Genomic DNA, 14,566 nt, shown 5'->3' on the forward strand with positions numbered 1-14,566 from the left:
CACTTGACCTAACACAAAAGCTGCAAATAAACATCAACATGAAATACCAACAGTCCTTCATTCTAGCCCTGGTACTATTTGCCAGGTGCTTTGTCCACTAAACATACTTGTTGACAACAAGCATAACACATCCATCAGCTCCACATCAAAATGTTTACTATCATCAAGAGGTCTTAAAATGTTCTTGCTTTTAAGAAGAGTTCTCCATTGCTGTGGATTTTTCCTTTGGTATTGGGGTAGGGGTAAAATTTGGGGGTGCTTATAACTTCCTGAGTAAGGGTCTGAATCAGTAGCTTAGTACCATGAAAAGGGCACATCTTAGGGGACCAACTACTTTCAGTTATTTAACTCATTTATTTCTTTTTTTTTTTTTTTTTGAGACAGAGTCTCACTCTGTTGCCCAGGCTAGAGTGAGTGCCGTGGCGTCAGCCTAGCTCACAGCAACCTCAAACTCCTGAGCTCAAGCAATCCTCCTGTCTCAGCCTCCCGAGTAGCTGGGACTACAGGCATGAGCCACCATGCCCGGCTAATTTTTTCTATATATATTTTTAGCTGTCCATATAATTTCTTTCTATTTTTAGTAGAGATGGGGTCTCGCTCTTGCTCAGGCTGGTCTCAAACTCCTGAGCTCAAAGGATCCGCCCACCTCGGCCTCCCAGAGTGCTAGGATTACAGGCGTGAGCCACCACGCCCGGCCTCATTTATTTCTTAAAGGGAAAAAATTTCAAATGAATAAAAAACTGGTTTTATCCAAGGCTCTAGCTCGTATATGATCATCTATCTGCATTACTTACCTTTACAATAATATGGCTACAGATTAGATTTTCATTCAAATATTTTCTGGCTAAAATGGAAATGTTTTCAGCCAGGATAAAAATAAAAAATGCTGAGTTTGTATTAGCTTTCCAAAGCGTTCACCAATGTACAGATACCCACATCAAACTGGCTCACTTTCTACTATGGGAGGGCCTTTAAAGGGCAGGAATTTTCCCAAGGCAAACAAAAATGCACTGCACATGTAGGTGGTTGTTAGTTTTACTGAATGATCAACTTATTGATGATTTACATGGAGCTACATGACATTTTTCCATCTCTATCTACTCTACTTTTCATTCTCATTGTTTATTATGTTCATAAGTTTACAATTTCTTAGAAGTGAAAATGGTAGCACCCTTGATAGAGTACAAATAATTACAATTACTTTAAACACATATATAAATCAAACAATAATTAACAAGGAAAAAAAATTACCTTTTGGATAATCTTCCAATAAGAGGTTGAAGTGACCTAATTGACAAAAGAAATCAGACTCCACTTTTCCTTCAGCTTTTAAGATGAGAGACTCGTAGCAGCGAACAGCCTAGAAATAAAAAAATACAAATATTTAAGAAAAAGATAAAACCCTAAAATGCATTTCTCCTCCTTGACCTAATGCATATATCCTCCATTTAATCGCTCTAGAAATCAAAACTGAAAATTTCACTTTTATCTCAAAGATATTCAATGCAGCATTCTTTAGAAGAAACAGCTTCCCTAAGTGGCTCTTTTAATAAAGTTAGTTATGACCTAAGTGTTTTTCCCATCTATAAAAGGGAAACCATACTTGCCAAATAAGATAATTTAGGAGTACTGTGATAACTTTATTTATAAGTTACAAATCTAAATTATTACTGTGGTCCCTGTTGATATAACGAAACTGCTCTCAAATACAAATAATATCCATCTTTCCCACAAGTGGGAAGAACTTTATTGAATTACGTCAGAATAGAAATCTCTAGAGTAATAACAATAGCTATGCTTTATACTTAATGGTTACTTTTTGCCAGAACCTCTACCAGTTTTAAACTACCATAAACTGCCTCTCAACCCTCTTCTTGTGATATATTTCAAACACATCAACTCTATTCCTAATCTTACCTCCACTCCAATACGTGCATATTCACTCACTCTCACATTTCCTTCCCCAAAGAAGAAAAAAACATTATTTTAAGGATATCGATTCTTTTTTTTTTTTTTTTAATTTGTAATCAAGGAGACTGCAAGAGAAAATGAACAATGGAAAGAACAGAGCTCTAGAGTCTGACTATAAATTCCACTTGCCATTTGCTACAGGAGATCCTGGGGACCTTATCCTCTCTCTCTCAGTTTTACTAACACTCAAAGGGCTAACAAAAGGATTAAAATTAGAAAACTTCTCTAAGGGTTTATCACAGTACTTAACACACAACAGGTACTTAATAATTTGGTTGCTTCTTCCCCTTCTCAGATAAAAACAAAGCTCAAATTCTTTCAAGCTTCCCAATAATTTTGCCAAAATATCCCTGCTAACAATTAAATATTCCACAAAGTTGCTCTAATATGTCTCGGAGTCATTAAAGTAAGAAATGTGTGTGATTGCTCAAATCTCTGGGTATACTACCAGGAACACTCCCAGGTTTAGTGTCCACAAAGCAAGGAACTCTATTAGCTTCTTCCATTATCACCAAAAACTCCTTTCACTACCATTTCAAGAGCTTTGCTGGGAGAAGAAAATGTGATATAGGACAGAGTACTCACTTAGAAACAGAGTACTCACTTAGAATGCTTTCATTTTTCCTCTCCTATAAAATACAGAGCCTTAGATAGAGTTTCAAAATGTATATCCTAAAATTTACCTATCCAAAACACATACATAAATACTCAAGAAGTTTGGAGAACCCATCCCAAACAAGGCGATTTCTAGGCTGATTCTACTATCCCTAAAGTGTAAGATTCTTAAGAGAACTGTCTTCAGTTCCTATTCCACTCTTAGCTATTTAAAATACACGTATGTACCAAATCACAATCACTGAAAACTAATCATTCTGCTTCCCTATAATTAAAAGAGTCTGAATGCTACACTGAAGTCCCAGAAATTACTATAATTTGGAGGCATAAAATTTTAAGATACTCTTTATTTAAGTTATATATATAATTCTTATCTGGCAGATGGAGAGTACAAAAATACAATTTATTATAGTGCTTTATTATCAGAGAAATTCATAAAATTATTAAGCTCCATTTTAACAATTCTTAATGTTGTATTAAATAAATGACTTTCTAAAGTTAATAATGGCACTGTAAATAAAGCACTCATTAAAATAGTGATTGTCTTTTGTTAAACTCTTAGATATTTAGAAACAATTCCTACTCCTCTCTTATAACTTCTTATGGCTAACATTAAATTTATAAATATGTTTCCATGGTAAAAAGGATTCAAAATACAAACACAAAGAAATTTTCTTTAATAATTTAAACAAAAAAGATGCCAACATCCTATACTTCCTCTCATCACCCTGGATTGCCACTACCATGATCAACTGCCCATCTTCCATTTCCCATAAAACAAAGGAACGCACTTAAAATTAACAGTACATATCTCTGATCATAAGGAAACATAATACCAGGTAAAAAACCACAATGGGTAGATTTTAAATTCACCTACCCATACACTCAGGTTTAACAAATTCTTAATAATTTCCCCTTAAAGCCACCATGCACCTAAGAAACTAATCTTGGTGGTCAAAGATGATGCTGACCAAGCCAAATATCAAACGAGATGAAAATGAGCAAAAAGGTAGAATAAAGTCTAAGGACATTGTGTCACCATTTCATAGTGAAACTTCATGAATTTATTTGAAGTGTCTGAGGTAATTCTGATATTACATACAGCCAAATACTAACATAATTTTTAAAGAGTTATTTAAAGGAAAATAAGTAACTTGGGATATCGTCCAATACTGCTAACTCATACAATGATCTAGAATCAAATACCTTATTTTTATAACAATGTTTTTAGCCAAAAGGCTAATGATAAGCATAGAAGATATACAATTATCATTTAGATTTAGAACAACATTCAAGTAAACTTCTATAAAGCAAAAATATTTCTAGTTAAAAAGATTACTTTCATATTTTTGCTTTTTTCAATTTTAAAAGTACACAAGTGAAATCATCCCCAATATAGTGTTTGTATATAATGGCAGAGAAAATGGACTAGAATATAAAACAAATGTTAAAAAAAGAAAGTCAATAGTTGGCCCATACAGAAATTTTTTATTTTGTTCATTTTACTTTTCTATATTTTCTAGATTTTTCATAATTAACCTATAACATTTCTCCTCTTATAAAAATCCCATGCTTGCCCCTAGGACTCATTCTATACCTTTAGTGTAAGGATAGTCAGAAATTTGAATGAAAATAATCTGCAGCTAGATCAGTATCAATCAATACAGCAACTTCTGCAATGATAAAAAATACTCTATAATCTGTGCTGTTCAATACAGTAGTCACTAGACACGCGTGGCTAGTGCAAGTAAATAACTGAATTTTTAAATGGTTTCATTTTAATATTTATTTACATTTAAATAAACATGTACAACTAATGGTTACTATATTGGACAGTGCAGACATAGATAAATTGTAAAGCTTAAAAACAACTTAATATTCAATCCATATACAATTTCTCATGTTTATAAATGAAAAGCCTATAAAAATAATGGAATATCTTGCAACAGGGATGAGCAACGACCTCCACAAAAATCAGTTACATCCTATAATTTTTTATAGCTGGTGGGCTACATATCTATAATCCTTACCAACTACTAGAAAACACATAGAAAAGGAAAATAATCAGTTTATCATTAAATATTAAAAACACAGGACAGTAAACTAAGATCCTCCCAGCTAGGAAGAAAGCTTGGATGTCTTCCTCCCATTATAGAGGAATTTTTCACTACGTTCAATATAATTTGTGCTTGGTATCTGCTTTATCTTCATTATTTAAAAAAAAAATCAGTTATCCCAGAACAGTAACATTACCATTACCTTCTATTTCTAAACTTTGACAAAGTTTACAGTTCATGAACACAGACATATAACTAATTTTTTTAATGATCAGTATTAATCTTTTATGATGAACTTGGCCAATGCCTCCCTAAAACATAACATTTAACACTTTAGAATTGTTAAATATAGGCAACTTTTAAACAAATGATTTTTTTCAATTTAAAAGATTAACTGACGTAGTTAGGTGACATACAAATGGTAGAGAAAATGTAGATTTAAATACCTCAATGGTTTTAAATGAACCAAAACTTTTAGGTTGAATATAATAAAAACAAACATACAGTTCTGCCCATAGATATACCAGATGGTTTAGTAGCCAGCAGACTACTTAAAACATATTAAGGGATTTAAGCACTACCAGTCAGTGTGTTTTCCATGAAATAGGGCAGTTTAAAAAGTATCCAAGGCCCAAAATAATAAAGTGTATTATACACATCAACAGCAATAATTAGCTCAACCAAATAGACTGTCTAGTCTGACCAGATCTCTAATATTATCAGTTCTGAGTAACACATTTTAACAGGTGATAACATAAAACGGGCAACAAGTTTGGTGAAAAATGTGGAAATTGTCATATGAAAATTATCTTGACTTAGTTGAAATGAGGAGAATCATCCAGGATGCTATGGCTTTACTTAAATATTTAAAAAGCTGTCACTTGGGAGAGAAGATCAATTGTACTTTGGGTAGCGCCAGATATCAGACCAATGCATGGGTATAACTTACAAGCAAGTTTAATTCAGTAAAATCAGAAAGTAGGAAAAACTAAACATGCCAAAAATTAAATGGGCATGTTGGGCTCATATCAATGCAAAGAATTAAAGCATACATTACTAAGCTATTTTAGTGGGAGTTAGAAAGGAGAGTTCTCATTTTGGATACTATTACAAGCTGCATTTTTAAGATATTCCTTGGGCTTCTATGATTCTAAGTATAACCCTGTAAGAATTATAAAAGAAAAAAATAATAAGATAAAAAAATTTAAAAGAATTATACGAGATTACGGTTATTAGAAGTTCATAGCTTTCGTAATAAAAGACCAGTCAATATAATACAGGTTTAAGACTTACCAAGCCTATTATTTTAGGGAAAAAGAAAAAAAACTCTATATTATCTTAAAGGAGACAAATATTGCAAACATTTTATAAAAAGCACTATGTATTGGCAGTTGTTTAATGGGCATAAAGTTTCAGTTTTCCAAGATGAAAAGAGTTTTGGAGACTGGCTGCACAACGTGAATATGTTTAACACTACTGAACTGTACGCATAAAAATGGGTTGAAACAGTAAATTTTATGTTATATATATTTTACAAGTTTTTTTAAAAGGTACTGAAGTAGATAATATCTGTAGATAATTAAACATACTTAGTATTATGCTAGTCACTCATCACTGAGCACCTACTCCACCCTGGAGACTTTATTAGCTGCTAGGTATCAAGTGAAGACTAGCTGGTTCTTGCCTCCTTTATATAATTTTTATTTTCCTCTACAACAGTTTCTCCTGGATCCCCTTTTCTAACCCACCTGCCTTCCTCACTCCTTCTTTGGCTCCACTGCATTATCTTGATCCTTAAGTAAAGACATTTTCCAAGAGTCACTTCTGTGCCCTATAAATTTCTCTTTAAATGCCCTTTTGAAGGAGGAGTAGGGAGGAGGAAGGGGGAGGGAAGAAGAGGGAAGGTAGGAGGAGGAGAAGAGGACAGGAGTAGGAAGAAGAAGAGGAGAAACCACTCAGGTTTTCATTAAGCCTCCATGCCGAGGATTCCAAAAATCATTCTTTTTTTTTTTTTTGGCAGGGTCTTGCTCTGTTGCCCAGGCTAACGTGCAGTGGTATTATATAGCTTACTACAACCTCAAACCCCGGAGGCTCAAGCGACCCTCCTGCCTCAGCCTCCCAAGTAGCTGGCACCACGACGCCCAGCTAATTTTTCTGTAGTTTTTTGTAGAGACAGGATCTCATGTTTCCCAGGCTGGTCTCAAACTCCTGACCTCAAGTGATCCTCCCACCTGGGCCTCCTAGAGTGCTAGGATTACAGGTGTGAGCCACTCAGCCAAATTCAAAATCTTTTAACTCTAAAAAAAAATACCAGACTTTTCTCATTTGGACATCCCAACATCATCTTAAATTCAACAAGTAAAATTAAGGTTTTTGTACTGTTCAAAAATGTCCCCCTCTTAAGTTTCCTTTTCATCAATAGCAACAATTCGAATCATTTCTTCATCCCTATACATCTAATTGAGAACTGCTAAGTCTTCCTTAACACTTCACCCATAACCATTCTCCTTTTTTACTATCAATCCCCCAGTTCCAATGAACACCCATATTACACAGCATTACTGCCACCTGATGCTCCTTGACTGGTCTGTTTCTACAACCCGACTGATACCGTAACCAACCACCCACCACTCTTTAGGCAGTGTTATTTACTGTCATGCTTCCCTGCTCTTAAACCTACAATTATTTCCTACTGCCTATAAAAGTGAGTACTTGGCCCGGAGCTTTGGGAGGCAGAGGCAGGAGGATCACTTAAACCCAGGAGTTCGAGACCAGTCTCGGCAAAATAGCAAGACCTCACCTCTACAAAAATTAAAAAATTAGCCAGGCATCATGGCACATGCCTGTAGTCCCAGCTATGTGGGAGGCTGAGGCAGGAAGATGACTTGAGCCCAGGAGTTCAGGGTTACAGTGAGCTGTATTGGGCACTACACTTCAGCCTGGTGACAAGGAAAAAAATAAAAATAAAAAGGTGAGTACTTGGGTCCGGTGCCAGCCTAAATACCGGAACTTTTTCTTTCACTGTTCCAGTACACAAAGCCCACCCTACTCCAACCCCACATCAAACTTTCTCATCAAACTAACTTCCTATATTTCTAACAGCTTGCTATTCAGACACCCTCAAAAAGGTGGTAATCTACATAACTAGAGCAGATCACCCCTGCTACTTCTGACATAGATCAGTAAAAGGATTTGTTACAACAATCCAGATGACATCAGGAAAAGGTGTTTCTCAACATGTTGTACCAGTACCATTATCACCACCCACTTAGTTATTAGAATGTTTCGTTATTCTACATTATGTGTAAAAAGACATAATATATAATGTGTAATATTATGTACAATATACATACGATGCGTAATTTTGCATATAATACATACCCACAAACAGGCGTGCATGTGAGTATGTCTCTAATTCCACAATTACAGTTTATTCACTTCGAATTTCCAGAATAAATTTCTAAATAAACATACTATCCTTCTGACCTGTTCCCACAAAAAAACCCCTAAAAACGTTTGCATCATTAAAATTGATGTCCTTCCCAAAAAGATGCCTCATATATCAAGAGGGAATTCTTCCCCTTTCCAGGTACTCAGCAATGCCTTTGGCTGACTGTTTTTAAAACGCCTTAAACACACTTAGGAATGTAAAGGGGTTGAAACTACCTGAATCTAAACCAGTTTTGAAACTTCAACAAACCAAATAATAATCTTATGTATTACTAAATCTTAATGTCATATCTATTCCTGAACTTACATATCAAAGTTCTAGACTTTTCTTTTTAATTGCATTTATTATTTTTGAAGTTAATTTACATGTTGCCAATTCAAAAGGTCATATATATACAGTGAGAAGTCTCTCTCCCAGTCCTGACCTCAACCACCCAGTTTCCTTTCCCAGAAACAATAAATGTTAAAAAATTTCTACCATATTCAAGATTCTGTGCAGATGTAAGCACATGTATTTTCCCACCTTACTATTAACATTTACATAAATGCTGTTCTATAACTTGCTTCAGATTCTAGGTGCTTCAGATATCCCTTCTCCTCTCCTTTTTTAACAGAACCCCTAAATTTAATTAGGCACATCTTTACACAAAATAAAGACTAAGATACCCAGCTATCCTTGCAGGTGTGGCTTGGTGATTAAATTTTACCCAATGGGATTGAAAAAAAAGACAGGCTCCGCCTCAACCTTCTCTGCCTACTGGCTAGAATCACCCAGCTGGCAAAAGCTTCAGGAACTCTTGCGTACTATGAGGTAGAGGCCACAGTAGAGAATGGCAGAGAAGGAAATAGAAGGCCCGTGTTCCTGGAACACTAGAGTTCCAGTGCAGCCCAGAACTGACTGCTTCTGAGAATTCTTTGAGAGAGAAATGAGTGTGTGTAACTCTCTTTCCTCATTTAAAAAAAGAAAGGAAAAAAAAAAAAATGAGGATGTTGGTACTTTGAGATGGGACTCTGCCAACCTCCTCATCTGCCAGTAAATTAACAAACTCCTTTTTTCTTCTCCTCAAACTATTTGTCTTCCTTCTTCTGATGCGGCCTTGGGGACAAGCGGTGAACTTCCAACAACAGAATTTGGCATCCCTGGGTAGACCCATTGGTGCCCCAGTGGCATGGCACCCCATGACTGCTGGAAGAGGCAGGGAGCAGCCCTGGGTCAAAGCCATGGGTCTTCGTAGGTAAGAGTAACTTCTTTTCAAGGTGAGAGAGCAAGGGATGGCCCCAGCAGCTGCAAGATCCTGTTTTAGCTCTGGGGAACTCCTGTCTGTCTCCCCAAAGTAGACGCAACTCCCCACAACCTGAACTAAGTTGAGAAGGAAATGGACTTGGGAAGCATCTGGACGCTGGGCCATTTGTTTGGTAAATCCCATGGCGTGCACACTGAGACCCTGATTCCACCCATTCAAGGAGAGTTTTGAACCCTCCAGTCCTGCAGTAGGGCATTTGTTTAGAGCCTTATCAGGGCATTTGTTTTGAGGTGTCTTTTGGGGGTAGAAGTCACAAGGTTGAGTGGAACTAGGGAACCTGGATTGAATTCAGAGCTCACCTGTGGTTCCTAGGGAACAGGAGCAGGAGAGGGGGATAAGCCACCATGAGGAAGGCTTCCTAGGGAATGGGGTGATTTGGCCATCCTTTTGGGGAGGGTTTTGAATCTTCCAGCCATTTGGAGTGGCGTTATTCCCCTTAGATTCCCATGGCCGTTTCCATTTGGAGTGATGTTTATCCCCTTTGGACTCCCATTTGTGAAACTTCCAGCCCACGGTAGGGCATTTGAGGCACCCTCTGAGGTGCCATTTGGGGTAGCATTTGTCCCCTTTGGATTCCCATTTGTTTGACAGGTCCTGGCATTTTTGTATTGAGGAACCCCTGTATTGTCTGTTTGTTATTTGTGAGTTTTGTTGCAACATAAGGAAGCTCCATCTCAAAGTCCCTTGAAAAAACTTTGGCTGAGTGGTTAACTTATAGCTTCGAATCTATGGGTAAAGAGAATGGTGTCAGGGTGTTATTGTAATTCAGTGTACGTGCTGGAGTGTAAGAGGAAGTAGCTGTTAAATGAAAATTCCCATTTGATTGATAGGGCATGGCATTTTAGACTGTGTTCAGAATTCCCTATATTATTTGTGTGTGATTGTGAGTTTTTGTCTGGTGAATTTTTATACCTGTGTCTAAAGATTATTGTGATACACTTGTCTGGAGTGTGAGGAAAAGTGGTGACTGGTACCACTTGGATGGAGTGTAAGGAAAAATGGTGGTTGATGGTCCGTGGTTTATTCTGAGCTGTTGGTTCTCTTAAAATTCAGAGCTCAAACGGTCGACCTGCCACTACAGAGTTAAAATGTTGAGTCTCAAGCTCTCTGCTTGAGATAAACTCACTGTTTATGGTATATAAAATGATCTGTGTTTGTATGATTCTTGACAAACGAGGTCCCCCTACCCTTGCTGGAACCCCTGCAACTAGCCAGGGCAAGGTGCCAGGCAGGGCCACGGCCTGGGGGCAGACCCAGCAAGAGGGAGGACCGGCACACGCAGTCTGCCTGTGAGTGGCATGCAGCAAGGGGGAAGAAACACCTGCCACTGCCACCATCTTGCTACCATGGGAGGAGCTGGGGAGGGAGCAGCCTAAACTAACTCTTCAGTCCCATGCCCAGTAAATTACGACTTGGGGTTCGGAATGGTCTCTCCAGTCAGCAAACTCAATTTGGCTCAGGGGGAACCCCTAGCCGTAGCAGGGCAATTTACGGCAGTATGAAATAGAGGGCTTGAATGTGCAAGAACAGCTGGCAGGGTCCTTTGAGACCGTCAAAAGGAAAAGGCAAAAATCGGCCCCAGATTGACTACTTTTTGTAAAGAAGGACCTTGAAAGGAACATTGTCCAAAATTGCAAAGGACTCCAGGTGGCAGGAAGCCTCCAGTAAGACAAATAGTTTTGTGTTTTTTGTTTTGTTTTTTTTTTAAGTCTAGGACTCAGACAGTGAAGGAGGGGGCCTAGAGCCCCCTACCTCCAAATATCCCCACAGAAGTCCTGTGTAAAACTGACAGTGGGGATTTGATTATCACTAGCCACATGAGCAGAAGCAGGCCAGAGGACCCTTCCCCCGCCCATCACCCCAATCCCTGGCACCAGCCACACCTGTTGCTCTGCAAGCCAGGTAAGGGGTGGCAGGGGAGGGACCAGGTGGCAGTGAGGCAGCTATAGACAAGCGGCAGCTGAGAAACTCATCCCAGGGGCCCAGGAGGCAGACCTCGGTGAGCAGCAGGAGCACCGGGGGTTGTTTCAAAAGCAGCAGCAGCTCACCTCCAGCGGGGCAGGGAAGGAACAGGGGCTGAGACACAGAAACTCCTGTTGAATGAATACCAAGGGCTGGTGAAGTATACAGGAGACTGTCACTGAGCTTTGATATTTGGGCCTCAGCAAGGCTGAACATGATTACGGCACCGGAAAAAAGAAAGCTACCAAAAGTGAGCACAGATACTAAGCATGCCACCAAAACAATGAACCTAATACAAGCTGTGGCTGAGCCCAAGTGGGTGGCCAGCATGACAAAACGACATCAGGCCACTGGCAGAGCTGCTAAGGAGACTGCTGGAGGTGATCTGTTCCTCAGGGCCTTGATACCCCAGCTAGGTTTAGATTCCCTTTAAAATTAAAGAATGGGGCTCTGACACTGGGATGGCACAGCTAAATGGAGAAAGAGTTCTCATAGACTCATCTCCTACCCAAAGCTTTGGTTTGTCCTCTTATGAGGCACCTACATGAATACACACATTGGGAGTATGATGCCTTGATGGATTTGGTGGGACCTCATTTTGAGAGGACCCCATTTACAACTAACTGTTTATGTGCCTGGGGCAGTCCAAGGACAGAAAGGCAATCCGCTACACAGGGAGCCCAACATGTGTGAGTCCAACCTTTCGATGACTGATAGTTTCACTCAGATGTCTAGGCTTGTATCGGTAGATAACTTTTCAGGCTGGGTAGAGGTTTGTCCTACCTGAACGGAGAGAATGTCTGAGGTTCTGAGATGGGCTCCTACCAGGAGCTGCTGGCCTGAGACCGGGCCTTCGCCGAGTTCCTGCACATGTACGCCAGCACAGAACAGGAACAGGCCTCAAAGGATGGTGAGATAACAGGCATCAGTGGTCCAGGGGAAAAGGCCCAACAGATGGAGAATAGCATGCTGGTGATGGACGCCGTGGATAGACAGCTGCAGAGACGGCTCAACAGCTCCTCCTCTGACAGCGAGGATGTCCACAGACACCCCAGTGCCTAGAGGACCCACTCCATGGAGCCCTGGACATTTCGCAGGAGTGATAACAGACCCTCCTCCTTTGTAGCGGAGGTAACTCAACAAGTAAGCAAAGCCCTACACCTAGAATAGAAATTACGTACATCCTGGAATTGATACAAGAAACCCATCGAAAGTCAGGTAGGGTGTTGCTGCTTGCCCTCCTCTGGATAAGGGTAGCCCTTTAGAAGCAGGCTTAAGTTAAGACCCTAAAAAACAGTTTGTGAGAGACCCTTCCAAATACCCCAAGGTAAGTATGGTCATATAACCATGAGTAAAAGAAAATAGAGTAAAACAATATGTCAAATGAGTGGGTTAGGTGCTAGCCACTATACATGAGTTTGCTTCTTTCAGGTCCCTGCCCCAGTTGGAAGCAGAGAAGTGGAAGGAGCCCCATGAAGTGCCCCTAACAACTTATACTTTGTTAAAATTGTCAGAAGTAAAACTTTGAGTCCATCATACCAAAGATAGAGAGACAACTCTTATGCCTCTTTTTCGCCTGGTAATCTGCTGTTGTAAATGCACTGCCAAAGCTTTGTAATGACATAAATAAGTATAAACCTTCCATCTAAAACATTGCCCCAATTCAACAGGAAGCAGCTTGATAACTACATCACCCTTCCTCCCATAGATATAGAAGGGTAAAACGACAATGGAGAATATGTAACAGAGAAAATGGCCTGAAAGGGGGTAAAAATGTTTTCTGTCTTTTCAAAACCCCCTCACCCTTTTTGTGAACTAAAACCTACATCTCTGCCTTAGACCACTGGTCAAGAGGGGCAGGAGAGTGCCCTTTGTTCTTTGTACCACAGCAGATGGCTCAAGGGAATTGTCCAGGCAGAGGTCGTGAGATTGTCTTAGCCAAAGAGAGGATGAGTTGAGGCAGAGGTCACGAGACTGTCTTAGCCAAAGATGGGATTATGGGATTGATCAGAACCTTTAAAAGCTCTGTACTTCTGTTCAGAGGCACGACACTGGTACTTTGAGATGGGAGTCTGCCAACCTCCTCATTTGCCAACAAATTAATAAACCTCTCTTTCCTTCTATTCCTCCCAAAGAAAGAAAAAGAAAAAACCAAAATCCAACCAAATCAAAACAACAAAAAATAGCCTAATGAAATAATCATTAACATACAGAAGGACGAAGGAAAGAAAAAAGAAACCCAGTTAACTATAGGCCATACCTGACATTTTAGAAAAGATAGAGAAACTTATACATATCCTATCCCTCTTTCCTATTTTCAAGTAATATACATCTTTTGCATCACAATAGTCAGTATAACAAAAATTAAACATATAGGTCTCAACTCTAGATTTCTCAGCCTCTCTAGACCTACTACTATGCATTCATGGGAGGTCCTGAATGCTAATGAGTAAGTATGCATCATTCAACAAACCATCACACCATTTTAAGTACCATTCTTTTCAAATAAACTATCTAAAACACTTTGCTATCACAAAATATTCTCACAGAACTACATTACTAAAATCAAAGTAGACAATTTAGTAATTAAAGTGTTGATAGCTAATAACTGAGTTCTTAATATGTAACAAACACTATTCTTAGCACTTTACATATACTTACTCATTTAATACAATTACTCTATGAGATAGTCTATCACAGTAATTACCCTATTTCACTGATAGGAAAACTGAGACATAAGAAAGTAAAACCTGTGCTCAAGGTCACAGAGTTATTAACCAGCAGGGGGTGGATTCAAACAGTATGGCTCCAGAGCCACTGAGCAGTAAGGTGTTCAACTCAGGACATGCCTAGGGACCTAAAGTCAAATCCAAGAAAGAGGATCTCCATAATCAGCTCTTCCTCATATACTCCCACCACACACTAGCTCCCTCCTCAACTCTATCTCCACACCAAGCACCAAGCAGAAAACCAACACACAAAATCTCCACCCCCAGCTCTCACCATTCCACAGAAAGACTTAGCCTCGGTTCTTTACCATATATTCTTACCCCTCTTTAATTTAAATCATTATAAAAAGCAATCATTATTATCACAAAAACAAAACAAAACAAAAAAATAAAACACACACATCCAAAACAAAACAAAAATAAGTGAACCAAAAAAACCCAAAAATCAATCAAGTTCCTATATCCAAAAGCCACCTAT

At 38.8% G+C, this 14,566-nt stretch overlaps 1 protein-coding gene across 1 annotated transcript in view; it reads right to left on the minus strand.

Annotated features, from left to right (window-relative positions):
* The window catches only part of KDM6A (lysine demethylase 6A), a 196,106-nt gene that overhangs the window by 125,542 nt on the left and 55,998 nt on the right, over positions 1–14,566 (minus strand). The window contains 1 exon segment of the mRNA XM_069464453.1: positions 1,252–1,360. Within this exon segment, the coding sequence (XP_069320554.1) occupies positions 1,252–1,360 (109 nt within the window).

The sequence above is a fragment of the Eulemur rufifrons genome, chromosome 30 (genome assembly GCF_041146395.1).
Source record: "Eulemur rufifrons isolate Redbay chromosome 30, OSU_ERuf_1, whole genome shotgun sequence".
Taxonomy (NCBI): domain Eukaryota; kingdom Metazoa; phylum Chordata; class Mammalia; order Primates; family Lemuridae; genus Eulemur; species Eulemur rufifrons.